Source organism: Lutjanus erythropterus, chromosome 20 (genome assembly GCF_056507025.1).
Source record: "Lutjanus erythropterus isolate fLutEry1 chromosome 20, fLutEry1.hap2, whole genome shotgun sequence".
Classification (NCBI taxonomy): domain Eukaryota; kingdom Metazoa; phylum Chordata; class Actinopteri; order Lutjaniformes; family Lutjanidae; genus Lutjanus; species Lutjanus erythropterus.
The window spans coordinates 28,208,176-28,229,277 of NC_139336.1; the positions used below are offsets into that span (position 1 = coordinate 28,208,176).

General features: G+C 39.2%; 1 protein-coding gene across 2 annotated transcripts in view; it reads left to right on the top strand.

Moving 5' to 3' along the window:
• ccbe1 (collagen and calcium binding EGF domains 1) overlaps positions 1-20,420 on the top strand; it is a 42,637-nt gene extending 22,217 nt beyond the window's left edge. Inside the window, exons 4-12 of one of the 2 annotated variants that reach the window (XM_084745848.1) lie at positions 7,102-7,154; positions 7,367-7,501; positions 8,595-8,732; positions 10,112-10,221; positions 11,641-11,749; positions 12,039-12,178; positions 13,757-13,792; positions 19,393-19,428; positions 19,897-20,420. In XM_084745848.1, coding sequence (XP_084601974.1) covers positions 7,102-7,154; positions 7,367-7,501; positions 8,595-8,732; positions 10,112-10,221; positions 11,641-11,749; positions 12,039-12,178; positions 13,757-13,792; positions 19,393-19,428; positions 19,897-20,175 — 1,036 coding nt within the window. In that variant the 3' untranslated portion in view covers positions 20,176-20,420. The remainder of the gene's footprint in view (positions 1-7,101; positions 7,155-7,366; positions 7,502-8,594; positions 8,733-10,111; positions 10,222-11,640; positions 11,750-12,038; positions 12,179-13,756; positions 13,793-19,392; positions 19,429-19,896) is intronic. The other variant, XM_084745851.1, reaches the window with a different exon arrangement.
• The last annotated feature ends 682 nt before the right edge of the window (positions 20,421-21,102 follow it).

Sequence of the window (21,102 nt, forward strand, 5' to 3'; positions counted from 1 at the left end):
CCGCAGTGTGGTGAGTTTCAAGCTAAATGTCAGTCACCAAACTGCTATTGTGTTTGTGTGAGTGGGCATGTGACTCTGCAAACTCTGCTCATTGATATTCTTGTAGAAAAGTGTCATGAATGCATTTGGGATATCTTTCCCTCTTGTTCTCTAGCTCATGAATATGAATGAAATCCACATGTGTTTTGAATTTGTTTGCTAATTTGCATGAAGTACATGAGCAGCTAATAAGCTTGCACAGGATTGTATTCTTAGCTGTTGTTCTGAAAGGTGCTAAGGGCCCTGTGTGTCATCCCTCAGCGTGATCTTGTTTTGTGTGCTGAATATTATGAACAGCTTCAATTCTAATTACCCAATGTTAATTTTTTGGATAGCTGTTATCCCATTAAATACTAAAACAACAGAAGAAGCATTCATATCATGCTCTTTGACTGTCCCCTAGTGTGTCACTGTGGTGAGTGGTTTAGATCTGAGCTGTTTCTGCTGTTCAAATAGTGTGAGCAGAGCTGAGGTGGACTGTTAAATAGCTTTTTGGGAATCAATGCCAGGTATTGACTCAGACAGTTGTTTAAATATAGACAAAGCTGTTTGGAAAGAATTATTTCCGTTTCGATTTAGGTGTTGGCGCAATTTAGCAGAGGCCTAAGTTCACATTCCTCATACACACTGTGTTTATTGAAAGAGTTCAAATAAAAACAAAAAATATATTTTTCCTCTCACCTGTAGTGGTTTTTATCCATTTAGATGGTTTTAGTGTGAGTTGCCAAGTTTTGGAGATGTCAGCTTGTAGAGATGTCTGTCTTCTCTCTGGTATAATGAAACTAGATGACACTCGGCTTGTGTTCAAAGTACCAAAAAATACATTTGAAATTCAACAGCAATGTCTATTTCCAGAATTCATGACCCGGTTGCTCAAGATGATCCACAGATCCTGATGTGAGCAGTTTCATGTAGCAACTTGTGGCTCTCAAACTGCCAAAAAAAATACATTTGAAGAACTCCGCAGCACTGTCTCTCCAGAAATCATGATCTGGTTACTCAATGAGATGTTCCAATGCCATTTTCCCTCCTAATACAGATTCTGATACCAGAACTCTGCATATACTAAGTAGGTATCCAGTACCTTAAATATCTGTAGACATTAACCCCTGTACAGTGTGAAATGATTACTATTGTTGTTGGCTTAGATTAAACCCTTTGTAAAACATGACACAGAGAATGAATGCCATAAAACATGACTTCACCATCCAGGGAAAAAAAATGTCTGCTTCTTCCCAGCAGCATCCCTTTTTGAGATCAGTAAATTATGTGGTATTGATCAGTGCATAGACATATTTACTTAACGATACTGATAGCGATGCTGGTGTCTGTCAGAACACCCCTAGTTACTCAAGAGAATTGTTTTGAGAAGTTTCGTGTAGGGACTGTTTTCTCTCTGCTGAACCGTACTTGCCAACTGTATCACTGTTCTAGCTAGATCAGTGGTGCTATCGTGCTAATGTTTACATCCCACATTATCACAAGCACAAGCCTCTCATCCATGAGTAGATGCATGACTCTTTCTGTGTGGTTTTCAAATGTATTTTCTGGAGATTTGAGCTCCACAAACTGAGAACCACCTAGTTCTATTATGTTCGAGAGGAGACATCTCTACAGCCAGCAACTCAAAACAGAATAATCTACATGGATAAATAGCACTATAGGTCAGACAAAAAAAAAAAGGTGAACTGTACTTTTAAGAGTTAACTTGGCCCTCATGGAAAAACATTGCTGTTTTTACCCCAAGCAAATTAAACACTTACCATTCTGGAAAGGTGTGTTTGGACTGCAAGCACTAATTGCAGCCTTAACCATTGCTGCAACATGTCATTTGGCAAAACTCTCTATAAAGAAGCCAACAGTATGACTGTAGTGCATTACTTTGAATGTTCTCCTAACTGGACAGTAGTTTTTTGTTGCATTTCAGCGCAAAGCGTAAATAGTTTCAGTTTAAGCTATTACATACATTTCGATGTCCTGAAAAATCCAAGTAGAGCACATTGTTACACAGAGCTATAGGCTACATCTGGTGTGTGACAAGAATGTTATTTTCATGTATCAGCAGTTTACCCCCTGAGACCCTCCATATCAAAGACCTGACAGATTTTCCACCCCCAAACTATAAATCATGTAGTTGGTTTGAGGTTATTTTATTGCTTTAGTGCATTGCCCTGACCTTCAGCTTCATATCCGTCAGCCAGACTCTTTACTAGGCATGTTGTTTTAACTTGTAGACAGGTCATATCATTACCATCTCAGTTTTGGGTGTCTACTTCTCCTGGTCTGCCTGTTTTCATGCCTGTGTGTCAAAATAAAAAAAGGTTATCACAGGGACAACATAAGAAATCAACCATTTTAAATTAAATCAATTTGTGTAAATGGGAAAACGCAGATAATACTGTAATTGTGTTTTAAAAGTGCTTTAATCTGCAAAGTAAGCAAATATCACAGAATAGATTTTAGACTTGTTTATTTAATGATATAATGAGTCTCCACATATTATAGGGCTAATAAGCATTTCTCTGAATAATTCAATAAAGTTACAGTTGAGTAAAAATGAACTTCAACACAGATATGGATCCAGTTTCCATGGGATGCTGTTGCCTCTTTCATGGTCTTCTGGAGACGGACGTAGATGTTTGTTTTCTCATGATTGTTCAACTAACCATGGTTATTTTGCTAAGCTGGTTATTTGCTATAAGTGCCCTCTGTCTTCATGGGGATGTTATTGTGACATGAAATATTGGGTCACACAGGAAACCGTCCTCCCATCAGCTCTCTCAGGGTGTTCAAGTCGACGTGTCTCCCACCCATAAACACCACAACATATCCTAAAATGTAATTAACTTACAATTGGAAGACAGACATGGAAACATCTGTCCCCAGTTTGACATTCACTTGTACATTTTATAGTACCGTTATCTTTGCTTGAGTTACAAACATGCAGTACTTCTCAGGTTTTCTAAGATGAAGTCTGTGCAGCTGTACACAGTTTGGGCTTAAACTTTCACCGTACCCTGCACTTCAGTGAAAAAGAGGGACAGACCCTGATATTCCATAAATGTATAAGTATATGAGGGCGACCTGCCTTTGAGTTTAATAGGCAGGGAAAACCCACTGTCTTTGCTAAACAGATAGCCTACTTTAATGAAACAGTGTAAGGTGTTCCAGTAACTAGCTTCAGCAAACTACCACAGAGGACATAAATAACAAACATATTAAAGACTTCATTAAAAAGCCCAAGAGTCTACAGTCATACTAGTAGGTATATGAGAATGAACAGTGGAATTTTTAGGTAAATGTTGATGTGTGCGTGTCATCTTGCTTACAGTGACTGTGCCAACATGCTCAACTATACCATGTTAACCATCTTTGTTTAGCATGTTAAAATCAGGAAAAATATTAGGCATCCATTAATCAGGGCATCTATCTCTCACAGTCATGCCAACAGCAAAAATATTTTTTAAGCATTATTTTTCTAGGGTATAGAATTTGCCTTTGTACTGGGAAATGAGAGCCGTTTTTTTACACCTGGATTTGCCTCACGGCACACCAGTGTGTCTTGGCACACCGTATGGGAACCACTGATCTAATATCATCTCTGCTTTTCTGTCACTATCCTGTTGATGATATTTTAGAGATGTTTTATACTGAATATCATCCCATAATAACACACGGTAGACATATGTACTCACACTCACTCTACAATTACACTTTCTTAGAGTTTATTTAAATGTAGCTTTGAAATAAAAGTGTCCAGGTTGTATGTAGTGTGTGCATGAATCTGTTCCTCTGTCAGTACATCACTGTCTTGTGATTTACAATGTCTTATAAATCAACAGTGGACATCAGTTTTATTAATCGATGCAAAATCTGAATAACTTTTAATAGTAACAAGCAGCTATGCAAGCCCACAATAAACATACACACATGAAGAGTCAATGAAATGCACAAACACTTCAATACCAAATCATACAGAAAGTAGCCCACATCTATATGCAAACACAAAACCTCACAAATGGCCTGCTCTCACCTCATGGAGGGCTTCCTGAGTGGTCGTTTTTCCTCTTCACATTAACCACACCTGCAGGAGCCGCAGCATGAGTGTCTCCAAAGACTTGAAATGAGATTGTTGCAGGTTAATAGTCTTTAGTGAGAGCCTCAAGTGCAGTGAGGGAGGCTCTTATGGCCCCTCTTTAGGTAGTAAATATTCAGTTGTGTGACTGAATAAGTACTTGGCTGCTCTGTATATCCTGTACCCATGAATATGGTTGTAAAAGCAGTCAACTGTAGATGGTAGAGCCATTAGATTGCAGTGGTGCAGAGGCAGTGATTTACTTTGTTTTACAAGGATTATATCTCTGTGATGATGTTATTGCAAAAAGCGTGACCTTTTCACAGATGGGTCATTGGATTCATAAGTAAAATTGGAGATAGCAAATGGAAAATCTTACTGTAATAATAAGATATTTAATTTTATTCCACCGAAATTGAAGGATCCTTGATTTCAAAATGTATTACATAAGTATGATACATCTTCTTTCTTTTCCAAGTCTCTAATGGGCCGTAAGAGGGAGATCTCAGAAATCGATCAGAAGTTTTTCAGCTTAACTGCCTTCAGATATCAGTCTGTTTTTCTTATTCTTCCACACAATTCCCCCAAATGGTTTCAGTGTGTATCATATGCATCTCCTTATTTCTCTTGTGGTGCCATGTTTAAGAGCTGGAGTCAAGATAGTTGTAAGCCACACCAGCTGTGTGGCTTGAGGGATGGCAGAATCGTGCTATTAATCAGTCCACCACTTTGGTGTAAACTGAAATATGTAAGCAACTGGGGACCATGAATCTCTGTCCAATATGTGGATTGCCATAAAATATTGGACAGAGATTCATGGTCCCCAGAGGGTGAATCCTACTGACTTTGTTGGTCCCCTGTCTTTTCCACTAGTGCCACCATGAGGCTCAAATGGATTTATGTATTTGTGGAAATCTTGACAACTTTCAGGTGGATTGCCATGAAAACTGGTAAACACATTCATGTTCCCGTCAAGCTGAATGAGTAACTTTAGTGATCCCACAACTTTTCATCTCAATTCATCATGTCATTTTTAAAATTATGTCCAGTACTTTTGTTTATGACCAAATATGCAAAGCTTATGACATTAACATCAGCCTCATGATGTCTTCAGCATAAATTAGCATGCTAACACACTAAACCAAGATGGTGAATATGATAAACATTATATCTGGTAATCATAGGCAGTTTGTCATTGTGAAGATGTTAGCATGCTGACGTTATCAAGCAGGCTCACAGAGCTGCTGGCATAGACTGCAGATTCTTACAGCCCTATTTTAATGGTATTTAGAGCCATGGGCCAAGTGCATTAGTCCAACTTCACTTTGCTATTTAAAGGGTGTGTAATCTGGGTGCAAAGTAAGGCGCAAGGCACAAAAAGATTGTTTTTAGTCTATTAATCATATCTGTGTCTTAGGCGTAACATGAAATTAACCAGTCAGAGTGTCATGTCCCATTCCCTTTAAAAGTCAGATGTGCCACCTTGTGCATGACTGTTTGAATGCTGCACTCTGTAAGCTGGCGATATGAACAGTTTTCTTCTGAGGAAATGGATCAGCTTGTGAATGAATTCAGAGGATGATGGAATGACCCCCCCTCTTGCAAAGAAATGCAGCACGGCAGTGACTTTGGGAGCAAAGGGGAGTCAATTCTAGGTGCACCATACTATCTGAAAAATGTGCCTTCTCAATAGCCGGAAGATACCGCACCATTGACTTTAGACTTTGGGTTTTTGCAGATTCTGCTGCCTCAAGGTAGCAATGCACCAAAAATGCACCTTGATTTAAGACCATCACCCCATGGGCACACAGATGGGCACAAGTACATTTGCTACTTACACAGTGTTGTTGTCACTCCGAAATGATTGATATCAGTTGCACTGTGCTGGTCACTGGGCTTAAGAAAGGTCTTTCCTGTGGGTAACCTGGTTGAACACAGATTGATGATAAGCAATTATGTAAAATAAATGAAGGAATAGATGATATCAATTGCGTTTAAACACTTGTGAGCAGAGAGGGAGAGCTTTCATTAAAAGAAATTGCCAGACAGGCCCAAAGGAATGCCCCCATCATCATAACTGCTCAGGAATAAAAGCTGTAAAGCATTACAGAGTCATCTTTTTTCAGTACCACTATCAAAGTGAATGTGACTGCACTGTATTGCCATGACTTCATGGTGTAATTGGATTTTTTTATCACCTCCTTGAAAATCACACCTGGTAGCACTTTGTGTGAGTGAGGAATGAATTTTACCTCATGATGATGTGACTGGTGCCAATAAAAAATATTGCAACAATATGTTATCGTGGAGATGGTACCAGTAAAACACAGAGGGAAGAAATGATGCAACAGAGACAATGTTAAAGGAAAGCTCATTAGTTTGTTGTTTCACATTCTGTCATCAAGTTGTTTTCTGTCTCACCTGCAAACTCAGATGTAAACTATGTGGATAAAGAGTGATTCTGTTCATCATGAGTGCAAAAAAAATGGAAAAATTTAAGAATGGATGGGAAAGAAGTATGCGAGAGAGCAAGATGGAAATTGATGTGACAGAAACAGAAACAAAGAGAGGAGTGAATTTCAGTATTGGTCAATAATGAAGGAATCGATAGGGACATTTTTAAGTTGAAATGAGGAAACACCACACAGTCAGCAGAGTCAATCCGATGAGGGATTTTAACTGTAATTCAGAGTGTCATCAGACATGAACGAACACGCAACAGCAGGCCAGACGCAGCAATGAGATCTGCAGACAGCATTCTGTGTGTGTGTGTGTGTGTGTGTGTGTGTGTGTGTGTGTGTGTGTGTGTGTGTGTGTGTGTGTGTGTGTGTGTGTGTGTGTGTATGTGTGTGTAGTCTGTAAAATCTTCATGAAGATGTAATGCTGCATGTCAAAAACTCTGCACAATATATGGAAATATGGGACCTGTTATCCTGTTATGTAATTGTTAAAGTATTTTGGATGTATGTCCACTTGATGTTTTGCAGAAAGAAGTGTTGCAAGGGCTTCAAGTTTGTGCTGGGTCAGTGCATTCCTGAAGGTAGGGAAAACTGTCTAGATGTCTGTCTTGTGTATTTGTGATTATTTTGGATTTCTCTTCCATCATGTCCCATAAGATTTTTAATCCTTTTACATGCTTCACTTTGCTTTCTCTTGTTTTAGCCTCATTGAATGTTTAACAGCCCATGACAAGCATGTTGCCTGAAGTTTTGGATTTAAAAAAAAACTGAAGTGCCTCATTTATTCCTGTAGACTATGATGTGTGTTCTGGCGCCCCCTGTGAGCAACAGTGTACTGACCATTTTGGTCGAGTGGTGTGCACCTGTTACCCTGGCTACCGCTACGACCGTGAGCGCCACCGAAACCGAGAGAAGCCCTACTGTCTGGGTGAGACCTTGTACAACAGCACATCAAGATAATTCCTTTTTAAAAACGAGGAGAAGGATATTTTACATTCTCAGATGTGTATCAGTAGAAAGTGTTACAAGCCATCACTGTGACTGTCTGTTCGAAGACACCTGCACTCTTAACTGTGGGTTTTTGAAAGCCTTTTAGGAAAATAGTCTGTCATACAGTAATTCTGCATGCCAGCAAATCAGTTATCTTTACACAATCTCTAGAATGTCTTGGTCTGACGAAAACTGAGCTCAGCAAGACGCCTTTAAATGTCTTTCTTCATTCAGATGGAATAAACTGCAGCAAAATTTAAAATTGGTTCGCCTGATTTCTTTTGCTCGCTTTGAAATATTAATCAAGTTCTCCATACTGCAATGCACTAGTACACTGCAATGACTAAATGTAATAAAGGTGACTGTAGGTCATTTTGGGTTAAATTTGGCTTTTAATCCATGCTCATAATTCATTCATTATAGTTGGTTTGATATCATTTTTACATTATCATCCTTTTTACAGGGTTTCTACAGTCCTGAAAAAGTCCTGAAAATCCAATAATCTGCCTTAAAATACCTTTAATACAATTTTTACAGGTCTTAAACATTGATTGGAAACTTTTAGAAAATTACATCAACATCAGTCTTCTGGACCTTACACATGGTATGCCAGTACGGACATGACGTAGAGCTTAAATTGCATTCATAATGTTCTAGAAAAAGTCTTAAAAAGTCTTAAATTTAACTTGCTGAAACCTGTAGAAACCCTGTTTTTATCCTTGTTTTCTTTAATCTGATTTGCACTAAAAATGTATTATATATGTATATATCACATTGTCATGTGTTCCTCATATGAGGATTATGTAAGTAACCTTTCTGCCGAATGCTGCAGTTGATTTTCATACATTCTGCAGTTTAAAATGTATTACAAGATGGTGGTGTAATGGTGTAACATTATATTAATATGTAACTATAAGATACCTTCAGATTTCAGATTGGAAATCTGTTTGTTAATGGCTTCAAAGTTATGCTAATTGATGTTGTCTTTCATTAATTTGCTTGCTGTCTCTGTCTCTCACTTCAACATATAGACATTGACGAATGTGCGGACAAAAACATGACCGTGTGCTCTCAGATCTGCGTCAATTCAGTGGGGAGCTACAGGTGTGAGTGTGAGAAAGGCTATTTCCTGGAAGAAGATGGGAAAACATGCACCAAGGGGGAGAGAGGTGAGAAAAGTATTTTTACTCAGACATTTTCTCCTTATTCAAGGGCACATCTGACTGTGATGCAGGGCTGACCACACATTGTTATTGGGAGTGTGTGTGTGAGAGAGAAAGAAATGGGGGGCACTGCAAACACAGACACCTGGTAGTCATTACACATCCCAGCTCCTTGTGCATGTCAGAAAAGCTCTGTCTCTCAAACATACCGCTGCCCCTGTGACTCCTGGTCTTTTCTGATTTGCTGGATGTATTTGAGGAAAACATCACAAATGGTTCAGACCATAATAATAAAGTCATTTTTTGGCCCCAAATTCAGTCGCCAGTGAAGCGGTCAGGGGCTGTAGATTTGCTACTTCCTCCCATGAGTTTATCTTCCATTACCTACTATAACATTTCAGGAGAAGCTGGAGAGCGAGAGACTATGGTTCCTATAGTCAAGCTCCTGCTTTACGTCCTGCTGCTTTGTAACATAGCAGGGAAAATAGTGTCCAGACACTTTCAGTCATCCATTAAATATATGCACTGGTAGAGTAGGGCCCATTCTACTGCAGGCCAGAGACAAAGCCAGGAGACGTAGTGAGCTCTGTTCCATGTTTTTTTTTGTTTTTCTTTACGGGATTTATTACTTAAACTTTAAAGGTATAGTTTGGATTATTTAAAATGGGGTTGTATGAGGTATTTATCAATAGTCAGTATTTTAGCTACAGTAGATGGCGGTTGACACACCCCCACTGTGGAGAAGCAAAGAGGAGTACCAGACTGTAAGCTAAGCAGTGGACTGCTGGACTACAGATAATCACCTAAAAAACAGTCCAAACTATTCCTTTAATGTTTACTGTTTCTGAAAAAGCAGTTAGAACATTTGTCCTCAGTATCCCATCTTTTCCTCAAAATGCTCACGTTACAGAAATATGTAATTATATTTGAGCCAGTAGTCAGATGTTAGTCCCACACTCGTCTGCCCTGAGGCTCTGACACATTTACTAGACCACCTCCCTCTATAAGTAAAACACTGTAAGTGACCCACAATGCACAGGTCTCACAAATGACAGCATTATAGAGTTAAGATGCACTGTTTAAGTCACTCATACCCTCTACAGACAATAAACGTGCACAGTTTGCAACCACCCATCAAACTATCACCAGACTAGCACTGTATGACTCAACACTTAAAGTTTTGTATTTTTATTTATTTGAAATTATTGGTTGCTTTAAAGAATTGTTTAGTAACCACTCAAATCTTAAGCTTCTTTTAACACTATTTCAGTAAATATTAACCAGCCTTACTCAAATCACAAGATGATAAATGTTTTTTTCTTTTTGTAAACGAAACCTTTTTTGGTATTTTCTGACACAGAAACATTTTTTTTCCCAATTCCCAGCAGTGCATCTCTTTGAGAAGTCTGACAACGTGATGAATGCTGGAACTTGCTCAGCCACGTGTGACGATATCCTCCAGATCAAGATGTCTGTCCTGCAGCTTAAACAGAAGGTAAGGGTCAGAAAATAAAAACAAAAACACACATTTCTTTGTTACAAAATATTAAATTGAATCTAGATCGTTTACCTGTAACACTACACTATTTTCTTTTCATCTTGAATCATAATCACACATTCTTCAGCTCTTTCTATTTTTATATGCTTGACCGCAGAAAGGTCCCAATGAACATTAAACACACCTTCTTGATTGAAGTGAATGTAAATATCTGCAGAACTGCTCCGTTTCTTTATCACCACCCAAAGATCTCACTTGATCTCCAAGGAGTCCACACCTGACAGTATTTCAGAAACAACAACAGGCAGATTTTTTTTACAGCTCTCTTGAGATGTATTTTTAGCACTTTATTTCCTAATAAAAAATGTCACAAAAAACTTCCTTTACTGTAGCTGGCAGATTCCTCCTGTATGTGAGAATTGTTGAGTAATTTGTGTGAGCCTCAACAGTGGGGTTACGTTTCCCTCTGTGTAATCGCAGGCGTCTGAACCGATCTGAGCATGAGTCTGTCAACAGTGGCACTCAACACCCTCGACTATAGTATGTTATATATTGCTTCCATCTGTGTGGTCAAAGTGCTGCTGCAGCTTTATGCTATATGACTCTTTTTTGTTAATGTTAATATGTTAAATAAAACTTAAGACTTTATATTATTATAACGTATTGTATTCTCATTTATTCATATCACGGGAGGTTAGAGTATGAATTTAGGATCACACTGTGGTTCAAACACCTGTGCCCAAGGTCGCAGGCTATAGTCTTGCATAATGCTCACTGATCAGCAGGTGAACCTTGACCTCGCTCAGTGTGTGTGTGTGCATAAGTGTGTGTGTGCATGTATGGACATATGCTTCGCTTCTACGTCTGTGCGCATGAATTCTGATCTGCAGACCCTTGCAGCCTAGCAAGGTCTTTGACGTGTTTCCCTCTGGGATTGTCAGATCCACATGATGTTACGCAGAGATCAAAGATAGCTTTTCCCAAGGATGCCACTTAGCATCCAGAGCAGGAACTCTCCTGGTATTGCTGAATAATGCAGAGGGGTTGCCTGGCCCTCCCATCTGTCTGGGTTACAGCTTGAAGCGCTGTGCAGATGGAAGATCAGCTTTCATCTTCGGCAGCTTCTATCATTTTAACATAATCCTACTTGAAGTTGGCCCTTCAGTGTGTAATTTTCCTGTCCTGATTGACAGGGCAGCACTTTTTGAATCAATGTATGTAAAACCATTTTAGGAATGACAACCAAATGATGAAATTGTGCAGTTAAACTTAAGGAAAAAAGACTTTTATCCCCTCTGGGAATGCATATTTGTGTTGGCTGTGTTATTTATTTGATATGTCATTCATTCAAGTATTTTTAGTTTCCTTCTTGTTGACCTGTTCATTCAGCTGTTATTTTCTGCTTCCTAATTAAAGATGGCCATGCTGTCCAACAGTGCTGACGTCCCTGAGCAGATGACCAGTGAGAAAATCCTGACGTCGCCCATATTTTTACCAGGGCCTCCAGGTCTCCCTGGTCCTCCAGGTAAAACACATGAAGCCAAACATAATGAAACCGTCTCAGACTATGTATGAAGAAACTGGCCTGCATTCAGCAAGGGTGAACTATGAATAAAACTATGAAAGTTAATGGTGATCATAGTTTTATGAATATTTCATTCTGGACCAAAGTAATAGACCGACCGACTGCCCAACATTGTCATCTCTAACGTGGCTAAAATGATCTCTTCTGCGAAAAATCATCTTATATTCTGTGTCTGATGTTTCATTATCAGTTGTCTTTAGTTCACTAATATCAGTCTGGATTGTTTTAGGAGATCCAGGACCAGAGGGCCTTCCAGGACTTAGAGGGCTGATGGGCGCCCCTGGGCCTCCTGGTCCCAGGGGCTTGATGGGACCCATTGGACCCACCCCAGACCTGTCCCACATCAAACGAGGCCCCCGAGGACCTGTGGTCAGTTAACATTTTTTCACCATTATTTTGAATAATTTTGTTTCAATCATATCTGTCCTTTGACAGTAAAACTTTGTCCACACAGTGTTCCTCCTAGATAAAATAGATACCTTTACTCAGCATTTTATGTAATTAGATTTTTATATTCCTCATAAATAACAGCATAGATGTCTGAATCAGCAAATATGAGTGTGCGTGTGTTCTGACTTTGACCTCTGAGTAAGAGTTGGATTCAGTACACAGTCTCTTACGTCTATCTTTGTCTTTGTTTTCTGTTGGTTCAGTTCCACACTTCTGCTTTGTGTCACACAGCAGAATTATTCATCTGGATGACGGCACTGAATGCAGCAAAACCTGGAAAGACTCTTTTTACTTTAGTCTATGCTGCAGATTGCATGGGATTCTGATTTTTACTTACCAAAATCATTCAGATAATTTAGTAATCTTGCATCGTGAGACAGGCCTCAAGAGAGCTGTGATTGATTCATCTTTGTGAAGGGAACATGAGTAGGGAGCAAAGTGAGTCTTGAGCTGACATATATCAGAAAGACACGAAAACCCTCCCATCACGCACCCTCTTAAAGAAAGCCACACTTGTGCAGGGTGAAAAAGGATGACACATGGTAATGGCAACAACAACAGAGAAGGCTGAATCCATTTACAGCTTTGGTTGTTTTCTTTGGCTCGCTGTGTTCCTGTGCAGAGCTCAGTCTTGCCTGCGAGTGTGAAGCCTCCGTGTTAAAGTGTGGGATGTGAATCAAGAATGTGCAGGATGTGGTCATAGAGACATATTTCTAGTTTTTAAAGCTCAAGTATTTATGCAATCTCATTATTGATAAATCAGACCATCAACACTTGCAATCAGTCATATCACAAGTTGCATGATGCCAAACCAAGATGTCTGGAACATTGTTTTTATAGTACAAAATGATCTGTTGCTTCATCTGTATGACAGTTGGTGTTTTAATTCTCAGCTCTTTATGTTCATGACCTGTTAATACATTGAAAAGGGAGCCGTCTTCTCTCCACACATAAACCTGATTAGATTCTGAGCTTTGGCCACCAGGTCCCATGTGTTCAACTGCTTGTCAGGGTTTCACACATGATGAATGTGGTATAGTGTGTGACTCAGCAGGCTTGCTGCTGATCTGAATATTGGCCCGACTCCCCATACAATGTCTTCACACTTCTCTAATGATGATTATCCCAGGAAAGAGATCAAAGCGCTCTCTACCACCGAGCTGAAGTCACTCAGAAATGGCCTGGAGGCAGGCACAAAGTTAATCTTGGATAATCGCTGTTGGTGGAGCACGATGAAAATGTCAGTTTTGAATTTAGAAAAGATTTGGATTTGGATTTGAATTAGTTTTCTGTGGAAATAGCAAATCGAGCATTAATATATTTCTGTTTGGGTGCAAAGTAGTGAAACATCCTTAGATGGACAGCCTCATTCATAATCACATTTATGAACAGGATCCAGCCTGTCTGACTTGTATGTCTAAGCAGTGTGAAAGAAAACTGCCATAAATGTGCAAACATGATTGAAACTAATATGAAATATTATTTTTTCTTTAACAGGGGCCTCCAGGAGCACCTGGAAAAGACGGCTTAAAGGTGAGGTCATATACTATTTTGTCATCTTAACTGTTTTATTTTTAAAACAACTTTTCTATGAGAGGCAACTGTAGACCAAATCATCATGACATCATGCTAACAACAACAGTCACTTCCAAGTGAACAGCTGGCAGTTTGATAGAGATTTTAATTGCGGTGATATGCTGTATATAATCCTCAAATTTGTTTATTTTACAGATGTAACTAACGTTTAAAGATACACAGTGGTCTGAGCTATCTGTCGTTTCCGCTGTGCTTGCTTTGCTAGCCTCTTTGACAAACCAATCATGAGTGACATCTCACTGCCAGTTGGACTAACTGAGCCTGAAATATCTGTGAAACTGACCGCTATTCAGGGGAAGTTCATGGACATGCCATCGAATGGGCCTCGGAGGCAGCGGTACCTCCCAGTGGTTAGATTCAAATTTAGTTGTTTTTTTTTCCAAAGCTGATTATTTTTATATCTTAATGTCCTTAATAATTCACATATGAAAAACGCATCATCAGGCTGAGACAAACCACCATCAGCTAGCTCATGGTCTTTTGGATGCAGTGACACAAAATGAATTGGTTTTTGAAATGCGGCTCCAAAGCATCTGGGGAAGAGATATTTTAATGAATACATTAAATTTGGATTCACAGGCAGGCAGTGATGCTGAGCCGAAAACACAGTGTGTTGAATGAAATCCTGTCACAGCCCTGTTTATTTTGTCTCTTTTTTTGTGTGTGTGTTTAGTCTGGATTTTTTTTTACTTCATCTGTTTATTTGATAGGGAGAGCACACATTAATGAACATCAGTGTAAAATTACAAGATGTAAACATGCCGGATTATAGCAGAAATGCTCATTTTCATCCGTAGTCCCTAGGCAGGTAACAAAAAACAGACATTAGATGCTGTACAAATACAAAACATGGGTAAAAAAGACAAAATACAGTGTGAAACAATCAGAGGCGGACCTTCAGTTACAAAAGGCTAAGAACACCTGGTCTAACTGCTAGTTTTCAAGTCATTTTCTTTAGTCTGTGGCCCAGCAGGTATACAAAGTAATGTTAGTGAGAGCATAAAACATGCATTTTCTATGAGAGGCGTTGAATGAGATTAATGCACTTTGAAATAATAAATAAATAATAAACTTTAATCACATTGCTGCCATTAGATTGTATTTACTTGACTTTTCTATCTGGAAGTTAACAAACACTTTGATTTGTTCTAGTCTGGACAAGAGTGTGTATTTCACAGTGTGAAACAGTGGTCCAGCATACTGCCCCTCAGGCAGAGGCATCACTCATGTTGGCAGCAGAATTTGACTCTTGGCTTACTGAACATGGCCTCTATCAAAGAAAAGAGACCAGAGTTGGTACTAGTTCAGATACTATGGGGTCATGTGCCAACACTATGTCTATCAAAAGATATTTCTCAATAGCCAAAATGTTTCTCAACTTCACCAGATTTATACAGGGTGAAAACCACAAAGCAGATGCCAAGATTCTAACAAACCCTCAGCTGGAGTTCGTCCCTGCAGATTATTTGATTACTGCAAGTTGCTACAAGTTGACAGAGGAAAACTGGTGGGAAAAAACAGCTATTTTGAAACAGTTTTAAAGGTCTTTTTGGTAATATTAGAATGACCTAAGGAGCATGGTTTGGTGGAATAGGATCTCAATATAAACACAAGCATAACATTGTTTTTGGTGTTTGAGTAACCATTAATAGGTTCTAATAATTGCACCTGGTTCTAGAGCATCTTGGGCCAAACTTAGGCAATTTTGCGGTTGGTTAATCAGACTGGAGATGACACATTCTGTTGCAGGCTGTTGTCGTAGAGTGATTTAACCTGCCATAAGCACAATTTCCCTCACCTGGGAACAGGTTTCCCCTGCAGCCTAACTGGAGGCTAACTGGAGTGTTTTTCTCTGTGCTTTGCTTCACCGGGAAGCCTGAGGCGAAGCATTAAAGAAGAGGCTCCAGCAGATGGTTAAGCCTCAGATTATGGAGGCACAACGCAAATTTCACACTGGTTGCAGTGAGATTTGTGTTTGCATTTTTCACATTTTTTTGTATTAAACCAGATTTGCTCATGCATTCTCTCTCATTTTGCAATATTGCTAAAAAGAAATGAGAAGGGCAGCTGAGGTCATAAAAATACAATGGCATCTTTGCTGTCTGCAGATGATGTTGTTTTGGCTTCAGTCCTCTGCAGTGTGCTTTTGAGCTGTAACAGCTGATGGGGATCACACACACCCTAAATTGAGAAGTTCAGCTGTTTGTTTATTTTGTTATTTAATGAGGATAAAACAATCATGAACATAATTAAAGACCGTGGCAACTATAGTGATACAAAGATCAGCTGCTGCACAAAGTAAGGATGGCATCAATCTGATACTTAGAATATTGGGAAATATTAGGGTAGCCTTAACTACCACGTAAATGCTTAACTAAACTGTGATGTATCACATAAATGTAGAAGGTGAGACCTGTCAGCAGTGCTGTCATCATGTCAGTTTGAATGTTTGAGTGTCGCTGACCAATTCAAAATGCTGCTAAAAATTCTGTGTCAAAAAGTTTAAACAAAAAGAAGCAGCAGTATTTAGTCATGTTGTGGGCTATGTATTTCTGTCTTCATGGCAGCAGAATATTTGTTTCAGAGTTTGAGCATGATGTTGAGGAGCAGATGCTCAATGAAAAAGTGGTATGGAGCCATTCCTAGTACGAAGCCAGTGCCTGTTGTGCTGTTAGCGGTAAGGTTTCCCTGCTGGGTGCCAAAGCTGACTTCCAATGGGAGGTTGAAGCTCTGTGATCCAGCAGCACGTCAGAATCATTTTAGACTGAGAGAGGACAGTGAATGTAATTCAGGGAGTTGATATATGACAGACTTGGGGATATATTAGGACCTATAAGTGGAATCAGCATTTTGAATTGGTCAGGAATCAGATTTTGATGCTATAGGAAAACCAAAGTTGAAGTAATAAAACTACACTTTTTTATGCTTCTCGATGGTGACAGCTGTGGCCGGAAGCATTATGTTTTCAGTTTTTTCATATGAATGCCCGTCCTGTTATTGTGAACATGATATCTCAGGAACACCTGGACAGGATTTCATGAAATTTGGTAGAAACATCCACTTAATCATGACAAAAATTTTAGACAAATATCTAATAGGATGGATTTAGAAGTGATGCATTTTATATCCAACAGGTCAAAGATCAACTTTATTGTGACATCATAATGTTCAGCTCTCTTTCAGTCTGTACTCTATAAAATAGTCTCAAAGTGAAACCAGCATGTTTCTCACTGGAAATTATTCACTAGAACTGTACACGTCAATATGGTGAAAACTTCCATTTGTCAACAAATATACTTAACTACCTTTCATTCAATTCTTTTGAAGTCTGGGCAAACTGCAACTTGACAGGTCAGCAGAGGCACACAACCTTGAGGCTGTAATTCTAGTTAAGATTTGTGACCTGTTGCTTTTTATAGCTGACTTATTACAGCTCTGATTTTTGGTCAATAATGACTCATGAAAGATCAATCATCCATGTCACTCTGACTAAACAATGTGTGAGGTACAAAAGCTGAGAGATTCTGCTCTTTTATTGGCTCTTGGATCTCGTTATGCCCGTCACACTGTTTGCTTTAGCTTGAGGATCACGTATGGAACAACTTAGGTGCATCTGCTTTATTGACACGGTACCTTGGTTTTCTTTCAGTGCAGCTGGATGTTTGTGTGGATAGATTGGAGGGTGATGGTAATCTGTCTCTCTGAGTAACAAATCCAAACCATCTGCCAAAACACTCCCAGCCCCGGTGTGACCCTGAACCCGGCTAACAACCACAGTAGTCAGGTCAATGCGTGTGTGTGCTACCGTAGGTCAACAGACTGCCACGATACTTCACGGTCAGACTACATGTACAGTATGTTTAGTATTATATGAACAAAACACACTTTTTATCTGTTGTATACACAGGACACATTTTCAGGAATTTTGAAAATACACTTAGTTGCTTTCTTTGTGAAAGGTAGATGGATACCGCTCTCACTCTGTTGCATCTTTCATTCTTTCCTGTTTGGCCCGGAGACGAGGAGAAACAGTTTTATTACTCTGCACTGCACTGTATACAGATGGACAACAATAAAGTCTCCCATATCTTCTATCTTATCTTATGTCTCTGCGGTATGAAGCTAGAGCTGGTATTCAGTTAGCTTAGCTTAGCATAAAGACAGGATGCAACGGCAAACAGCTAGCCTGTCTCTGTCTAAAGTTAACAAATATGCCAACAGCAACACCACTAAAGCTCACTAAGAAACATGTTGTTTGTTTAATATGAACATGAAATTAAATCAAAATGAAAAGTTGTGGTTTTAAGGAGAGTTACATCCTAGGAACTATTTCTCTTTGTGTGCAGTGACTGGTTTACAAGAATAAGTTGTAAACGTATTTGGTTTTCATTAGCAGTAACTCAACACGACTCCTAGAGAACATGAAACAGTAAAATAAAGCCAATACCTGCATTAGAGCCATATCAAGCACTGTAATCAGTTTTTTGCAGCACCTAGTGGTGGTTTTTGGTGCTTAACAAAGAGCACAGCATCAACTGACCTCACAGCCACAGGAACCCCTAAATAAAAGCAGGTGTGCTCTGATTAATGACTCTAGAAGACGCCACGGGGATACAATCTTCAACTGCTGCGTTTTTTGGATATTTTTTAGCTGATGAATTAGGTTTTCCCACACTGAGTTTTTTGCAAAGGCCTGTTTATTTTGGGGAGATGTTTGTTTGAAGTTTTTGATTAGTTTATAACGCATCAGCCAGCCAATGGAGTTTACAGCCTGCACCGCAGCAACTCCAAATACATCACTCCACCAGACCACCCGAACCATTGTGGATCATAAAACAGAGAATACAAACTAAATTACAGTGTGTTGATCATGTTTATGGCATCTGTGGGAAGCTATTTCAGACACGTGCTTGTTCAACATTAGGAAGCCGCAATAACCTGAAAGTACAAACAGGGTTGCAAGAGAAACTAAACTTAAAACCACAGAGACTCGATTAGAAGCTACAAAAGCACCGAGCTGAACACACAGAAAAACTTCTTCTTTCTCTCTGTGCTCCTGCATGAGTGTCAGTTTTCAGGCCTCAAATGTGACACATCAGAAAAAAACAGAAAGGCAAACTCATCTACTGGCAATAGGAAATGAGTAAATTACTTATTTTTAGTGGGTATACATGCAAGGTTTTTTTTTTTTTTTGTTACAAATTTTGATGTAAAACGCTGAACTTTAGAAGTGATAATTAGTGCTATTTTTTAGCTTAAATGAGAGCCAGGCCAGCTGTTTCCCCCTTCTCCCAAGAAAGTGAAATGTCAAACTATTCCTTTAACCGGCTACGGCAATAATACAAAATCTAATCTGAGTTTAACCTTCCACAATACATGTTTCTTTAAAATAATATGCTCACTATTCGTGGTTCCTCTCTCCTGATCATTTTCTCTGCTGTCCTCAAGCTCTTTAAAACGAGAATAATATGAATTCTTCTCGTGCTTTTCCCTCCACTGTAATTCATCTAAGCTAAATATTTGTTTTGTTTCCCCAGGGGGATCGAGGAGCTCCTGGGCCCGTCGGACCACCAGTAAGATTCTGGCCATCCATATTGATGCCACACTACTGTAACTTGTTTCCATTATATCCAGAACAATACAGCTAAACTGAAGCATGAGTGGAAAACAGACCACTGTGGACTGTGGACATTAAACGACACAGTTGATCATACTGTCAGACTGAAAGTAAATAGTATCCAGTACAGAGTAAGCATTATCCCCTTAGATAAACACTGATGATGCTAACGTTAACAAAGCATGAGGAAAAGCTCAGTAGCCAGTGGAGAGTCTGAGACAGTCCATTGATCAACAGGATTTCTGTTGGAAAAATCTCCTCCGTGTCTTCTGAGCAAATATAGAGACACAGGAAGAATGCTGTCTTCCAATAAACACAGTTTCTTTACAAATTAGAGTAACTTTGATTATATCTCCACAAGTAATTTGTAAGATAAAGTAAATATTTGTTAGGTAATTTGTTTTTGTTATACTCGACCCCTCAGGGCCCTCCAGGCTCCTTTGACTTCCTGCTCCTGCTGATGGCGGACATCCGTAACGACATCGCCGACCTGCAGAGCAAGGTGTACGGTCGGCCCATGCACTCTCCGGGGGAGGACTTTCCTGCCGTCCCTGACAGCTGGAGGGACAACCAGCAGGACAGTCTGGACATAGGCTCGGGTGAGGAATACAAGGAAGCTCCACCTCGGACAGGCGGAGGCTCTAAGAGGAACAGGAAGAGGAAACCAGCGCGAGAGAGAACAGACTTTGACTGGAATATTTAAAGAGGGTGGGTTTAAATACTTAATGTCAGGTGTAAATATTGAAGTGGTATGCTTTTTTTTTATTTAACTGTTTCCAAACAGAATGTACTGTACGCTTTTTTATCACAGATGTTTATTTTTGTATGATATATGAGTGTGAATATTTTTTAACTAAATGAGCAGACGGTGCAAATGCATGTTTTTTTTTTATATTTTTAGAAACATATGGGTCCTCCACAGCACATTAAACAAGTCTCTCATGAAAACAGCTTTTACCTCATTACTTTATGATGGTACATTATTCTGTTTCACACAGATTGTATAAGAGAGCGAGCCATTAATTTCCTGAATAATTAATCGATTGACATAATTCTTTCTGTGGTAAAAAGAAATATGATATGTGGAAGGAGACATAGCTGTTAAGTTTTGTGAGTGTCCCATTATATTTGAGAGAAAACAGATCTCTCATATCTCAAACATCTATCTCTGAAACTCTACAACTCTCAGAACGATCTAGATGGATAAATAGTGCCACAGGCCAGAGGATTTTTGGAGTGAACTGTCCCTTTAAAACAGCACAAATGTTGGACTGGGGCATTAAGAATTTGTGCTGTGACTCCGGTCCTCGTCTGTTCGTTTCCAGTTGCCATGGCAACAGAGTGATAACAATTCAGAGAAGATAGAAGAGAACACTCTGCATCGCCGTCTGAGATTTATTTTTTCTAATTTGTAATTAGAGATGGAGTCATGCCCATCAATAAGCATCAGTAACAGTTATTTTAACATCAATTAGAAGGCTGAATATTTTTCCCATTTACTTGTCTGGTATATAAAAAGTCAAAATTTTCAAATGTCCTGTTTAGTTTGAAGATATGTGACAGATGGAAGCAGCTGAATCTGTTATAAACACTGGAAACTTTTTCAGTATTTCTGTTTGAAAAATGACTG